This window comes from Fukomys damarensis, unplaced genomic scaffold (genome assembly GCF_012274545.1).
Source record: "Fukomys damarensis isolate Sample0158 unplaced genomic scaffold, DMR_v1.0_HiC HiC_scaffold_37, whole genome shotgun sequence".
Lineage (NCBI taxonomy): Eukaryota > Metazoa > Chordata > Mammalia > Rodentia > Bathyergidae > Fukomys > Fukomys damarensis.
The window spans coordinates 62,534,095-62,549,099 of NW_022900949.1; the positions used below are offsets into that span (position 1 = coordinate 62,534,095).

A 15,005-nucleotide genomic window follows, 5' to 3' on the forward strand; every position below is an offset into this window, starting at 1 on the left:
CCTCTCGGCCAAGTCCTCCGCACTCTTCTTCGGGAACGCCTTCATCGTGTCCGCCATCCCCATCTGTGAGTACGGAGAGCGAGGCGGGCCCGGGAGGCCGCGGGCGAGGACGTGGCAGGTCGTGCAGACTGCGAGGCCCGCGCACACCCGACTCGCGGCTCTGGGGGGAAGCGCGCGGCCTCTTTGCGCCTGGGACTTCCTGGCCGGGGCGGCGCTTGTGACTCTTTTTAGAAGTACGCGTGTCCCGGAGCCCCACGGTGGAGCCTGCGTCCCTCGCTCGCTCTGCGGTGGCGGCCCCGAATCTGTGTTAAACCGACGGCCGGTCTGAGAATGTGCGTAGCCGGGACTCAGGCGTGTCGCCTGATGCCCTGTCCGCACAGCTGTCATTTGTCATTAGGAGTTCTTACACTTACAGCGTTACTTACTTTGGAAAAACGAACGGATTAGGTGAGAAATCTACCACATCGTCCTCAGACTGAATTAGGAATGTATCCGTAGGCGAAGCCCTTCCCAGCGTCTTTTGCCTAATTTGCAAAATGAGAATGCCAGGGGTCAGGGAACTACCTTGTTTAGCCGTAAATAATCCTACTGCGAGCAGCTCTGATTCTCACTTGGATGGGACCCTGGAGACTAGGCCAGACTCATTTTTAGAGGGCAGGGTTCCTGAATTTGAAACTTCTGTCTCTTGTACTTCATTTCACTGTTTGCAATCAAATCCAGATGTATTTTCTCTCTCAACCTTACACAACTCAGCGTTAAGTAATGTGTGGGACCCCATGGTTCCCTGGCCTGGCAAAGCACTGCTTTGATTTCATATAACAGCCACGTCAGCAAGCAAACTGATGCTTTGGGTCTGCACGTGGCATTTTGGACTAGCCCGAGTCTGGCATAATGGTACGAAGTCCTGTGATTATATAGAACCCGAGTTCTTTACTCTTGCCTTGGAGGTAGAAATCTCATCTGGACTAAGACGAGGGAGGCTATGTTTTAAAAACGGTTCTGAACCAGGAAAGTTATAAACTGTGACTGTCACTGTTACTACTGGACTTCTCACTTCTGAAGGGACGCGGATACTGTACTGGATTCCCTAACCCCAAGTGTGTTTTTACCACCAAGCTAAACATTAATTGATTCAGCAGGTCTTTGGAACGAGGTAGTAATGTTTTGTTCCTTTTATCTTAATTCAGGGTTATATTGGAGAATATGGCACATGGATCTTATTCAGTCTGCTGTTCTGTATAGTGTGATGACCCTAGTAAGCACTTACTTGGTAGCCTTTGCGTACAAGAATGTAAAATTTGTTCTCAAGCACAAGTAAGTATATTTTTCAAGTGAAAGTGTATATAACATACTGCATTTTTTATAATAGGATGTCTTAAAGGTCATTTTTGTAGGTGAGTTTCAGTAAGCACAAATATGAAATACATATGCATGTATATTTTGGGGGAAGGCACATTTGTGCTAAGAACTGTTAACTTATCAAAAGACAACCATCTGACACAGTAAAAATGAATGATACGATAAAAATAGGAAATAGATTTTGAGGGTGAAAGAACATTAAGCACTGGCCTTAATTGTGGGATTCATCAGAAAGAAAGCCTACCAAGTAACAACATTTTAGAAGCCCAGTGGAGTTCTTACGGAAAACTGTTTTGGGCTGTTCACTTAATAAAGTGAAAGAAACGTGTGGGGTGTTTGTTTGGTTTTGTTAGTTTAATATTGGGGATTGAACCCAGGATATCTGAGACAGGATCTTGCTGAGTTGCCCAGCCTGGGGTCAGACTTCTGGTCCCCCTCTTTCAGCCTTTCAGATTGCAGGGATTATAGGTGTGCAGCCTGGGTTTGATTTAAAAAAATTTTTTAAAAAAATCAAATTCTGATATTTTCAATGCAATTAAATTGTTTTTTATAAGTGTATTTGATGTAAAGGAGTACTAACATATTCCCTGAATTTTAAAGTCACACATATTATATAAAATGTGTAATTACTTTAACAACAGCTTTTGGAGAAGAAAACCCCAAACGTAACAACAATATATTTATACATTAATTATAAGCAGTTGTATACTCTTGTTTCAGAAAGGTTGAAATGTAGGTAGAGTCTAGAGATAGAGGAAAGATGAGAGTTTATATCTGAGTGCTATGGTTCTCGTGGGAAGCAGGTGTGAATTAATGTTTAATTGGAAAAGGGACAGCAGGACATTTCTCTGTCTCAGTGGGCCTCTAGGTTTTGTGTTTCTTTGAAAGTAATTTTGTAAAGGCAGTTGGAATTTTGCTGAGATTTTAACTATTGGGATGTTTTGTTTCCAGATTATATTTTCATTTCCATAATATTCTCTGTAGTTTGAATGCTTTTTTTGTTTCAATTGCTATAGCAGTTTCCCTCCATCTGATCTCAAAAAAGTTGAGGGCCCACCCTGCTGTGCACTATATAAAGTGTATTACTCTGCAGTTTTTCCAACATCCAGGCATTATCCTTGTTTTACAGCATTTGGAATATATAGTCCTTCTAATTTGACATCAGTTTTATTATGTCAGTGTCTTAGCTCATCACAGTCTTCTTTTTTCTAATGTATTGAGGCCAAATTCTTACAGACTGGTATAATGTGGGGCATCAGTCTCCTTCCTGTGAATGTAGCCTCATTTTTCAGAATTAGAACTAATTTCTTTCTTTTTTTTTTTTTTTTGTACCAGGAATGGAATTCAGGACCTTGTGCTTGCCAGGCAGGTGCGGCACCACTTGAGACATAGTTCTTAAGTCCCCGACCTGGGACATAGTTCTTTTGACTCAGCTTTGTGTCATCCTTTGAATGTGTCTTGTGCCATTTAGGATTATCTCTCTTCGTTTCTATTCTTGTATATATGTTATTTTGAGACCTAGGGAACTTTTCCAGAGAAATGTTTCCTGACTTTGATCATTCTTTTGCTTTGTTGTGTGCATTAGTCTCTTTGGGTGATAAGGAATAATACTTCGTGGAGATGATGTCAGTTAACAGGGATTTTTTTCTGTTTTCTTTTTGTCCTCAGCAGTTGAAAGTGGCGTCAACAGCTTCCTTGCCGACACTCTGGAGACATAAGAGCTCCGGTTTCATGGTTGCAGTTCTGATAGAACAGCAGAGTAATTAGGTCATCTTTGTCACCTTTCTACTTGGCAGCCCTTTTGCCAGCTGCCATTCTTGGATCCAACCTGTCTTAGCCACTGCTGGTCTGGACGGTGTTCTTGTGAGGCATGGCCATCTGGGGCTAGGGAAACCCTCAGAAGTGGGCTCTTGCCCAACCTGTCCTTCATAATCCTCTTGGAACTCAGTCCATTTGGAGCTTAACATTTTGACTTGTTTTGCATGTCATTTTTACCTCTTTACAATCGAAGCTATTTTCTTTTTACCTTCTCATTTCTACCTTACATTTCTTTTTTTTTTGGTCAGGGATCGAACTCAGGACCTTGCGACTGCGAGGCATACCTTATATTTCTTGAGGGGGCAGCTGCTATATCTTTTGCTCTATGTCTCTTTGTTGCTGCTGCTTTTGTAGATTGTTTGTTTGTTTTGGCAGGGCCTCGCTGTGTTCCCCAGGCTGGCCTGGCACTCTCAGCAGTCCTCCCACCCAGTTTCGGGAGTGCTGGGAGTACAGGTGTGTGCCACCGTACCCGGCTGCCTGTGTCTCTTACAACAGGCGGTGGTACGTTTAGTTCAGTAAAATCGCAGGGACTCTCTTACTGAATAGAATCTTAGAGTGAGTTTTTTAAAAGTCACAGTCTTAATCATCAAAACTCATATAGCTTCTTCCTATTTCATACTATCTTTTATACATTTTTGTTCTTATTTACCCTTTCGTTTCTCATACCAGAGAGACAATGTGATATTTATACATACGTGTCTGATTTATTTCACTTAAAAAACAAAAAGGAAAGGGAAACTATGGGTGGGATGGAAACAGTGTAAATAAGGGGGTATGGGAGTTGCAGGGAGGAGATGGGATTGGGAGAAAGAGGAATCAAGATGTGTCATGTACAGGTACAAACTTCCTTTGATGTGCGTGATTGTTAGGTTTATTTAAATTGTACCAATAAAATTAATTTTAAAAAAGTGATTAAAAAACTACATATTTACAAAATGGCTATAGTGCAAAGGCCCAGTGAGAGCTGAGAATGGTGGTGTACACCTGTAATCCCAGAACTCTGGGAGGCTGAGGCAGGAGGATCATGGAGTTTAAGGCCAGCTTGGGAAAAGACCCAGTGAGATGCTGAGTGCCAGAAGGTAATGGTGGTAGAGGGGAAATGGCTTCAGAGTCAGTCTGCAGTCCAGTGCCACCTCTGCTACTTTAAATGTGTGGTATTAGACATATATCTTGCCTATGTAAAAGTTATCTATTATTATTACATTATTACTGTCAATTATTGAAAATTTCTGACATACTCATTAAAAAACAAATAGAAGAGAAACAGGTGGTTAATGAATTGGTTTTCTCAGTTGGCTGAATGTTAGGCCAGTGGAATGACATCCATCTTGTTACAAAGCATTAAGTACATGGGCCAGGGATTTAGCTCAGCGGTTCAGTGGCCTGCCTTGCAAGCGCAAGGACCTGAGTTCAATCCCTGGTACCAAAAAAAAAAACATTAAGTACAAAGTGAGGTTTATTTTCTCATAGACCTAAAACAGAGGCTAGGACTGTTTTCAGTTGCAGTAAACTTAGTGTGGTTGTCCAGCGTCTGGTGTATGAATATAGAATTCTAGACCTAGAAGAGAAATTACTTCGTTATCTGGATAATCTCTTAGGAAGATTTTTGATGAGAATAGATGTTTATTTGTTTTAAAGATGCATAATGATAACTAACTCTTAAAGATAGTTTGTATCCTGGCATCCTCACAGTTGCATGTATTTTTGATGTTCAGCTAAGAGAATTGTGCTGTGAAACTATGCCTGACTCTTCAGTAGGTCTTTTATAGGAAAAAACAAAGCAGCCTGAAGTGTTGCCAGGGATTTAGCTCAGTGGTTCTGCCTCCTGCCTTGCAAGTGCAAAGTACCGAGTTCAATCCCTGGTACCTTAAAAAAAAAAAAAAGGGAAGAAACTCTTACTGCCTGGTCTGCTGAAGAGGAATCTTTGCTGTTGGAGTCTGGCTTTTCAGGAATGAAAGAAGTGTCTGAAAAGATAGTTTTTACATAATAAAATTATTCAAGTGAAAAAAATTAGTCAAGTGAAGTTGGATCTTTGGAGTAAAAGTACCTTGTTAAGCTCTAAAGTATCTTTTTTTTTTTTGGTACTGGAGATTGAACTCAGGACCTTGCGCTTATGAGGCAGGCAATGGAACCACTGAGCTAAATCCCCGGCCTTCTAAAGTGTCTCTTTAAATGATTGCTGTCTGTCCTCTTTAGGTTTTTCCTTTAGGTTTTTAGAGCTTACTTCCTTTTATTTATTTTTCTTCAGTTTTTTTTTTCAGTAACTTTGAGACATTTTTAAGAGTGCATTCATTGGAGCTGACAATTTCTTTAGAAAAGTGTCAGTTCTAACTCAGTTCTTCAGTGAGAAAGCTAGAGATGGGAGCGTAGGTAAATCAGTCACAATTTATGCTTACATTATAACCCAGAAGCACTTGTGTTGACAGGATTGAAATTTACTTCCTTGAGTGATCTTGAATTTTCTTTTGTGTAACTCACTCTGATTTCACCAGTTTTCCTTAGTACCCTGACCAGAACCAAATGAAATATAGTAATGAGAGATTGATTACTTGAATGCAGAGTGCACAAGTTTCTACATCCATGTTCCATATCTTACTGGGATATTATCTTGATTGTTTTTTTTTGTTTTCTTTTGAGAGAGGGTCTTGCTGTACAGTTTAAGCTGGCCTTAAACTCTTCATAGCCTAGGCTGGCCTTGAACTCACAAAAATCCTCCTGCCTCAGCCTCTTGAGTGCTGGAACTGCAGGTGTGGGCTACCATGCCAAGCTGATTGTTTTTGTAGTGGGACTGGTAGGTAATTTGTTACATTTTTCTCATGGTCAGGTACTCTTTTTTCTATCTTTATGGCTAACTAGTTACTAGTTTATGAAAAATACAGTTGAATTTAGATGCTGTGATGCCTTTTGTATTTGATCATAGTTTAAATTTTATTCTTTCAATAAGAGCCCAAACTAATAAAATTCATCTATTTTTTTGATGAATATACATTCAATTTTTTCTGCATATAACTTGGCACCGAAGATTCTTATCTGAGTTCTTTTTTTTGCACTGGGGATTGAACTGAGGACTTTGCACTTAAGAGGCAGTGGCTGCATCACTGAGCTAAATCCCTGGCCCCTGATCTGAGTTCTTGATTAACATTTCCAGCCTTTTCTGGCAGATTCCTTCTGAACTTTTGAAGGAACCTTCAAACTGGGGGTTAATTTAACTAGAAGTGATATGCTCCACTTCTGACCATGTGGTATTGTTTCTTCAAATGAAATTGTCCTTTGGAGTGGGGTTAAAACCATAACTTTATGATATTTGATTTCTAATTGTTATTTCTAATTGTTTATTAAGTAAAGTTTTCTCTCCTATAATTTACTTGGAATTGAAATCAATTATCAATTACTGATGCCTTAGCAACTGTTGACTTCATTAGGTTAAAAAGAAGTAGTTGTAATGATTCATAATTGTGCTAATCACATTTGACTTTTATATCCATATTAAATACCTAAACTTTGGAAAAATGTCTCTTTTAAACAAATCAAAGCACATAACTAATAAACCACATCTTGAGAGTTTAATAACTACTGAACCACATCTTAGAAGTTTCTTGAACTCCTTTGGCTAATACAGTGTAATAAACTTAGAACTTTCTGTTCAGTTTATTTTCTTGAAATGTAAAGTATCATTTAGTTGCCAATACAGAATACGAGTACAGAGTGTTCTTGGAGTGTGCTCTTCACCCCTGGAACATGTGGAAACATTTCTCTTTCTGTCTTTTCCTTCCAGAGTTGCACAGAAGAGGGAGGATGCTGTTTCCAAAGAAGTGACTCGAAAACTTTCTGAAGCTGATAATAGAAAGATGTCTCGGAAGGAGAAAGATGAAAGGTTTGACTTCTTATTTAAAGCGTCAGTGGTAATCAGTAAAGGGGGTACATTGGAGAAAAATAAGCTTTTGATTTTTGCTCAGAGTGTGGCTGTTGGAATTGAAGGTTAATTTTGGAATTGTGGCAGTAGCAATGAGAATAGTAATAGCTGACTTGCTGAGGTTTTATTAGTACCAGATACTTTTCTTTGAGTTACATAAGTTAGTTTGTTCTAAAGAATGAGGTAGATACTACTGTTAGCTCCATTTTGCATTTGGAGAAACCAAGGCACAGAAAACTTTGGTAAATTGCCCAGCGTTGTAGGTTAGCACATAGTGGATGTGTGATAGTGTTGGAAATCTGACTTGAGTGCCTTATCTATCACTGCTCTATTGGAACTTAGGAGAAGACAGAGCTTTGTCATACGTAGTCTTTGTTGGTGATATTTATGTGACCTTGAACATGTCACCTAATCCCTCAGAATGTGAAGGGTTTACGTTGTGTTAGATGTGAGAACTTCTAGGTGGTGGTATTTCTGGTCCTGAGCTTCTCAAGGGACATCCAGTTCTTGGATGGAAACTGGAAGCATTGCTTGGGGAAAAGAACAGGGTTGTCTGCTGGTTCTGTGTCATGTTTCTTAGTTTCTCTCTCAATATTTTCTGCTAATTTCTCTTTGAAGGTTTATTAAACATTCTAACATTTGAGTAGCCTGTGTCCCTGAATGACTGAGAAAATTTGTGCTTAAGAGTTGCCAGATGATTTAATATTCATTAATTTGCTTGTTTTTCGTGTATCTTTAGTTTCCCTATCAGCAGGGTGCTTAATGGGACAGTATGTACCACTTTTTGCTCCTATGTGAACTTGCAATATTAAAGTCATGTAATTTATAAAGATCAGAAACAATTTGAAAAAAGAGAAGGTATTTTAGCGAGAACCCTGACAGTGTTCGAGCACTAAATGTAGCTCCAAGCTCTCAAGTGCCCAGGAAATCATCTGCAGTTATAACAGCTTTCATTGTCTGAAGACAAACAGCATGCAAGTCCTTCTGAAAAGAAACTTTCCTGGCACTGAGTCTTGGGAGGACATTATCAACTGATGCTTATGTAGGGACACTGAGTAATTTAATGGACAGTGCCTTCTACAGTTTGGAATGACACCAAAACATAAATGAAGTGATTAACTCCTTTAGTTCCTTTATAAAACTGAAGGCACAATATTAAAGTCATGACAAGGAGGGCCTTTTTTTGCAGGAAACAGCTGTAATGCAGTCTGGCTGCAGAGCTTTCTGATTGCATATTTTTGTGTATGATAGAGGTTGGAGAATATAGAATGCTTTAAATTTTTTGTTGTTGAATTGTATTAAATAGAACAGTGTTTCATTGGGGGTAGATATCATAGCTATTCAACTTTCAAAATGCTTGTTACAGTCGTTAAAGGTTTTGGGTGATGATCCTGTCTGGGACGGCGTGTGCTCACCACAGACTTGCCTGATTGGTCTGGCCCTTGTTTTTTTTGGTACCTCGGATTGAATTTGGGATTGCGCTTTTGAGGTGGGCAGCGATACCACTGAGCTAACTCTCAGGCCCCTGGCACGTGTTCTCAATCTCAGGACATGTCTGAGAATCTGTCTAGTGTTTATATAGTCATTTCTGATGGGTCAGAGTTGGATTTAATGATAAAACTTATTTTACATATTAGGTTATTTCAAAGTAGGGTGAGGTGGATTTCATGGATGTATAAAAGGCAGACTGAGAAGATTATAAAATTTCTGTCCTTGTTATCAGTAGAAATATGTTGTTAGTAATTATCTCACAAAATCCGCAGTGGATAGTTTTACCTAGGCCTGTACTGATGATTGACTATAGTAATTGAGTGCTGAGGTTCTCATTAAAATTTGCTAAGTTTCTCTCTGAAGAAACATTGCTTCTAAGAGATTTTATCTAAGGGAAGGCTCATCAGCTCTTTTCCCAGATCTGTGTATCTCACAGCTCCATCTACAATCATTTAAAGTATATACTCCATACCACTTTGAAATTACTTTAAAATATCCATTCATCTAAGGATTGAAATAAGCAGAGGGCTGTTGAAGATCCATTTATGTTTTCTCCAGGGTGTGAGTGTTATTTACTTTTGACTTACTGATGACCTGTTACTTAACCTTTTCTGGTCGTAACAGTTGCTGTTGGATTTTAGCTTTTCTGTTGTTGCAGGAAGCTCTTCCTGGAAGAGTAACTCCTTGGGAGGTATTCTCCCAAGCTAAATTTTTCTATCAGTGAAGCTTTGGCAAAGAGGACATTTAGGGGTTTAAATTTTTATCAAAGTAACCAGTATATAGGTAGACCAGAAAAAGTTCCAAAGGCTATCTGACAGGTCCTGAGTTGTATACATTGGGGGAAACGTGGTAATAATTAGGAGCTAAGGTAATCTAATGGATTGGACCTTCTTTCATCAAAACTATTTTGAAGATAATTCTGATTCAGAACATGACTGAAAGGGAGCTAGTTAGGGAGGAATGTGTTGGAGTATTGGTGATTTAATCATTAGAGTAAAGGCATGCTAATAGATTACTTAAGGATCCTGTCTTCATTGAGTTTTGTGTTAAAAATAAATGCATTGCTTTCTTTGATCAGTTTAAAGATGGTGAAATGTATTTTCTCCGTGTGTGTGTGTGTGTGTGTGTGTGTGTGTGTGTGTGTGTGTGTATGTATGTATGTATGTATGTATAGACAGGGTCTTACTGTGTTTTCCAGGCTGGTCTTATGCTGGTCTTGAACTTGTAGCAGTCTTCCTGCCTCATCCTCCCAAGTGCTGGGATTATGTGTGCCACCATGTCTAGCCAATTTTAAGTTATATATGTTTTTAAATTTACATTTAAACTTCTTTGAAATCAGAAGGGGTTATATATTTGATAGCTTTACTTAATGTAGCCTCTTTCTTTTTATTATTATTTTTTTGTTTGTAGCATCTTTCTTTTCTCCCAAACTTAGAGTACATTCAAAATTTTTTAGGTTCATAGTATCTATAGACCCAAGGAAACATGGCATATGTGTTACAGAGTGTACATTTCTTATGATGAAGAGTCCGTTAGCCCTTTGACCCTTTATAACCAAGCTTGTTGGCTTTGTATTAGCACACAATAAATAAAAGATTTCAGCCAATGTGCGTTGTCATTAGGATGTATGAGGGTGGTAGGATGTTGTATCCTCTGGCACGGTGGGGTGGGGGGATGGTATCTTTTTTTCCAGCCAAAGCATCTACAATAGTGCCTTAAAAGTCTCTTTGATAAGGATCCACAGTAACATAATATATTTTACCTTTTGACCAAACAACACTCATGTATATGTACATGAAAATGTTTCACAATAATAATTGCCCTACCGTGTGTGGTATAGTCTTTTAATATTTTTCTATTCTTTCCTATTTCATTTTTAAAAAATATTGGCCTCAACCCATTCAGTTAATTTCTCTGGGCATTGATCCACTTAGGTCATTTCACATCCCACGGATGGTTCACAACCTACCCTTTTAAAAACTACTTTGCAGAGTTAATTAAGCAAGAGTAATACAGTGAGCCATCAGCGGCACCCTGGAACTTCTTGGTTATGTGGAAGGCTAAAACAAAAGACCGATGAAGTACTAGTAAGTAACGCAGGGTAAAATGTGATCAGGGTTTTGCAAAGTTAAATCCTCTTAGGATAAAGCTGATTCTTTGAATTCAAAGATGCCTAGTAGTCTACTTCTGTTAGGCTACAATTTTACTCCTGGGGTTTGTCTTCTGAGGTTGAAATTGAATGCCGAACTCTATAGGCTGTGCTAGAGCCTCAAGCCAGGGTGTGGCCACAGAAGCTACTGAAGCCGGTTTCCACCTCCAGTGCTTATATTAAGAGCATATTTTAGGTGAGGACTGGGAGAAAGATGGCTCTTTCAGCTGCTTTCTCTTCCTCCATAGCCCTGGCTGACAAAATTGTGAGGTACCCACCGACTGTTTCTTCAACATCAGAAAAAAAGCAAAATCTTTTTTTTCAGTGGAAGAAAGGGGATAATTCTGACTAAATTTATTGAAAATGGATTTTCAGCTGGAACACTTAAGGAAAAACTTAAAATGAGCCATGTGGTGTTTAAAGTTTTTAGTCGTATTTATAAACTTGTTTGACTTGTTTCTATGTCTCTAGAATCTTGTGGAAGAAGAATGAAGTTGCTGATTATGAAGCTACAACATTTTCCATCTTTTATAACAACAGTTTGTTCCTGGTCTTGGTCATTGTTGCTTCCTTCTTTATACTGAAGAACTTCAATCCCACAGTGTATCCTTGAGAAGGCTGACTAACTATTTGAGATGCCTAGAAACAGTGGTATTAGTTATGACTTACTGGGTATTGTAGAGGAAAGAAAAACTGCTCTGGGAATCAGTCCATTAAATAGCACTGATGTGTGTGATTATGTGACTTAAAATCCCAAAGAGTCAAAGCAAATTTGCCTGCTTTGATCACTCCTGGCATAAGCATATTTTATCTGCCGTTGTCTTGGGATTTTGAGGTTGGGTGGATGGCCTGTGTAGTTAAGTAAGCACAATTTATAATTTCTTAAAGGTATTATCCTGGAATGTGCGGCCGGACTTAGCAGTTGGAAATTATGGTGTAATGCCAGACACCCTTCTGGGAATGCTACAGTGGTTTGTCAAAAAATGGCCTAGTTCTGAGTCTGGGAATAGGCAGTTGCAGCCAGACACTGATTGACAGGCTTATTTACCTTTGCTGCTGGGGGCGGAAGGCAGAGTGTCTCTTCCTTAGGTGTTCCTACCTCGGCTCTTCTGAAGGTTAAATAGGACTTGGATGTATTCTTAGTGATCATCTGTTTAGGTCTAGCTTTGTTTTCAGTGTTTCATTTTTAAAAGTGGAACACATTCCTGTGGGATATTTTTCATCCTTATAAACTGTTTACAGACAGCTACACATCATTTTGATTATACTGAGTGTCGGAGAGAAACAGTACATTCCAAAGAGATGGACTCTTTTTATTTGGTTGAACAGCTAATATTTCTTCCTTAACATTAAATTCTTACAGGAACTACATTTTATCCATAAGTGCTTCATCAGGACTCATCGCCCTCCTGTCAACTGGCTCCAAGTAGACATGTGGCTTAGCACCCTGCTGTGTATTATGGGTGGTAAGGGTGAGAGACACACAAGATATTTTTATAGTCAGGAGTTTGAGGGCTTAAAAAAATGTAACAGAATGTAATTCATTATTTGTTTATTGGCCTTTTGACAGATTGGTGAAATTAAATGAATTGAAAGGGAAATTCAGAGTACCAGAACATTTATTAAAAGGCAAGAAGACTTGTAATGTGCTGTAATAACAAGTGGAGAAAATAACTTGTTTCCTTGATCTGTCAGAGGTCACAGTAACCTGTGGGCTGAGCTGTTATTATTTATAATAGTACCAAGAAGTTAATAACTGGTTCTCTGTGTTCCAAGCGCAATATTACAACTTTTTTTGAACCCATAAATATCAGAATGAATCCTCTTCCCAGGGGATTAACGGAAGCTTCATGTTTACAAGGTTTTGAATTTGTTAGTTGAGACCCCACACACAGTTTGTTTTTTTCAAGAAAGGCAGCCAAGGTAGTAAGTAACCTAAAAATAGTGCACAGGGCTATGAGAGTTGGCCTGCGGGATTAAAGCACACTTCTTCAGCTCTATGACTGTGGCCCTGGGTGGCCACAGAGGTCAGCTTGACCCTGCCATGTTGGTTTTATGCGTTGTCACTGGAATCATTGTTTTCTGTGAGCATGGTTTCACACCACTGGAAGAATGTTAAGAGAGAGAACCTCTTCCTAAATATTGACATGTTAAAGACCAAAGTAATTTTTGTGAATTTAATTCTGGAATTCTAAGAATTCATCAAGGAATTTGCAGTGGTGTAAGTGCTTGTCAGCATTTTTCCACTAGGACTCTTTAGTCCTCAAGTTCCTGTCTGTTATGAATAAAAAATACTGATCTCTGCAGCCCCAGAGAGTCCAGCTGAGAGCAGTACCAGTGTGTGTACAGATATTATCATTTATCGCCTGTACCATGAATTGAAAAATTTCCTACAAGTTGTGCCTCAGAGGAAATGTATTGCTGATCTTTAGTTTCCACTTCTAAATTTAAGGTGAACTTTATAAATGATATTTTTTTATAACTTTTAAACAAGTATTCATCAGTTTAGCATTTACGTATGTGCTATTAGATGTGTTTGTGGGCTGCCTCCAAGAACTTTTGAAGGAAAGCAGGGGCAAGTGTACATTTGCACAGTGACCCAGATCGTCAGTGTCTTCATCACTGCTTCTAGAAGTTGGCAGTTCTTTACTATGCTGTATCATCTCAGTGCTACTGTTGGCTAACGTAGACTGAACAGGGAAGTAAGAGATTGATTGCAAAGTACAATTGGGTAACACGTAGAGGTTCATTTTTGTTACATCCTCAGTTTGGCTGCTGGCATGGAATTTGTGTACCAGTACAGTTTACTTGATGAAATGATTCTTTGACAAATCTTAAGGGTAACCAGAGCTGGACCAAATACGTTTTAAATAGCTGGTGGCAATTTGCCACTAGAGGGCAGTGCATGTGGTGGTAGAAAAAAATCTCCACCATTCTTAGTATAAAAACCGTGTCAGTGAGTTGGGGTGGTGAAATAACCCAATATTTTCTGTATAATTTCTCTTGAATTAATAAAGCAAAAATTTGTGGAAAAGTGAGTAAGCAAAACAAATTTTTTGTGTCCTGAATTCCTATGGCACTTAAAAAAATCCTGATAATCTCTTTCTACACTGCTAGATACATTCCTGTGCATATGATTATATATTCAAAGTAGAACAGTTTACATTAAGAATTTATTGTGCTACTACTTTACTCTTGGAATTGCAGAGACTTCCTCAGTATTCTCATCATCACAAAGGGTTATTTGGTATGTAGAGATGTGATGTGCTGAATTGGACTTTGATAATGAAAACTTGCCCCAGAATTTCCATCTTTTTTTTTCTTTTGGTACTGGGGATTGAACTCGGGACCTTGCAATTGCGAAGAAGGTGCAGAATTTCCATCTTAAAAGATCCCATACCCAACACCATTAAAATAAAAGATACTCCGCTGTAATTGGGACTCAAAGGGATTGCCTTCCTATTTCTACACTCAGGATGCACAAAAACTTAATGTTAAACATTCATTTGCATATTTTCATTTTCTTATTTACAGCTTAATAAAAATCTTGGATTGAAATTTACAGGTTGTCCTATTTGGTGTGTTTATATATATATATATATATATATTTTTTTTTTAGTACTGGGGATTGAACTTGGGCCCTTGCACTTGTGAGGCAGGCGCCGGAACCATTGAGCTAAATCTCCAGCCCTGAAAAAGATAATTTGAAATAAAGTTTGAAGTTTACTGAAATAAGGTTGAATGCATACACATGATTTTTAAGAAAAGTCTTAAAACGTATGATTAAACTTTGCTTTTTAAAATTTGTGTTTTGCCTAGTTTTATGAGAGCCATGTAAATAATCACATATTTTATTACATTATTTCACATTAATTTTTCTCTTAATGTCCTACACACGCATACTCCATTTTTTAAGTCATCGATCACATATCTGTGAGGTGTGTGCCTGCTGTGCCTTACTGCCGACTTGTTTCTTTCCAGTGTGCTTGCCAGTCCCTGCTGTTTCTGGGGATAGTAAAGGACACGGTACACCCATGTACCTGTGTGGAGAAGACCAGTCTACAGATACATCTGTGTGCACGGTGAGCAGTCCTGTGCTGCCTCTTTAGACTCCAAACAGGGTAATGAAGGAAGATTGGGAGCTCTGACTAGCAGGGTTAGATTTTCAGGGAGATAGTTAATTCCTCTTTGCCTTCTTGATTTTTCACCGCATCCTCTTTTTTTCTAATTCCTGAATTTGGATTCAACTCAAGATTTTTTTTTTTTTTTTTTTTT

At 38.7% G+C, this 15,005-nt stretch overlaps 1 protein-coding gene across 1 annotated transcript; it reads left to right on the forward strand.

Moving 5' to 3' along the window:
- The first annotated feature begins 6 nt into the window (after positions 1-6).
- On the forward strand, positions 7-13,764 carry Ssr3 (signal sequence receptor subunit 3). Its single transcript, XM_010636924.2, has 5 exons — positions 7-65; positions 1,188-1,314; positions 6,953-7,051; positions 11,202-11,333; positions 12,094-13,764. The coding sequence occupies exons 2-5, from the start codon at positions 1,211-1,213 to the stop codon at positions 12,158-12,160; spliced, it is 402 nt and encodes a 133-aa protein (XP_010635226.2). The 5' UTR covers positions 7-65; positions 1,188-1,210; the 3' UTR covers positions 12,161-13,764.
- Positions 13,765-15,005: the final 1,241 nt, after the last annotated feature.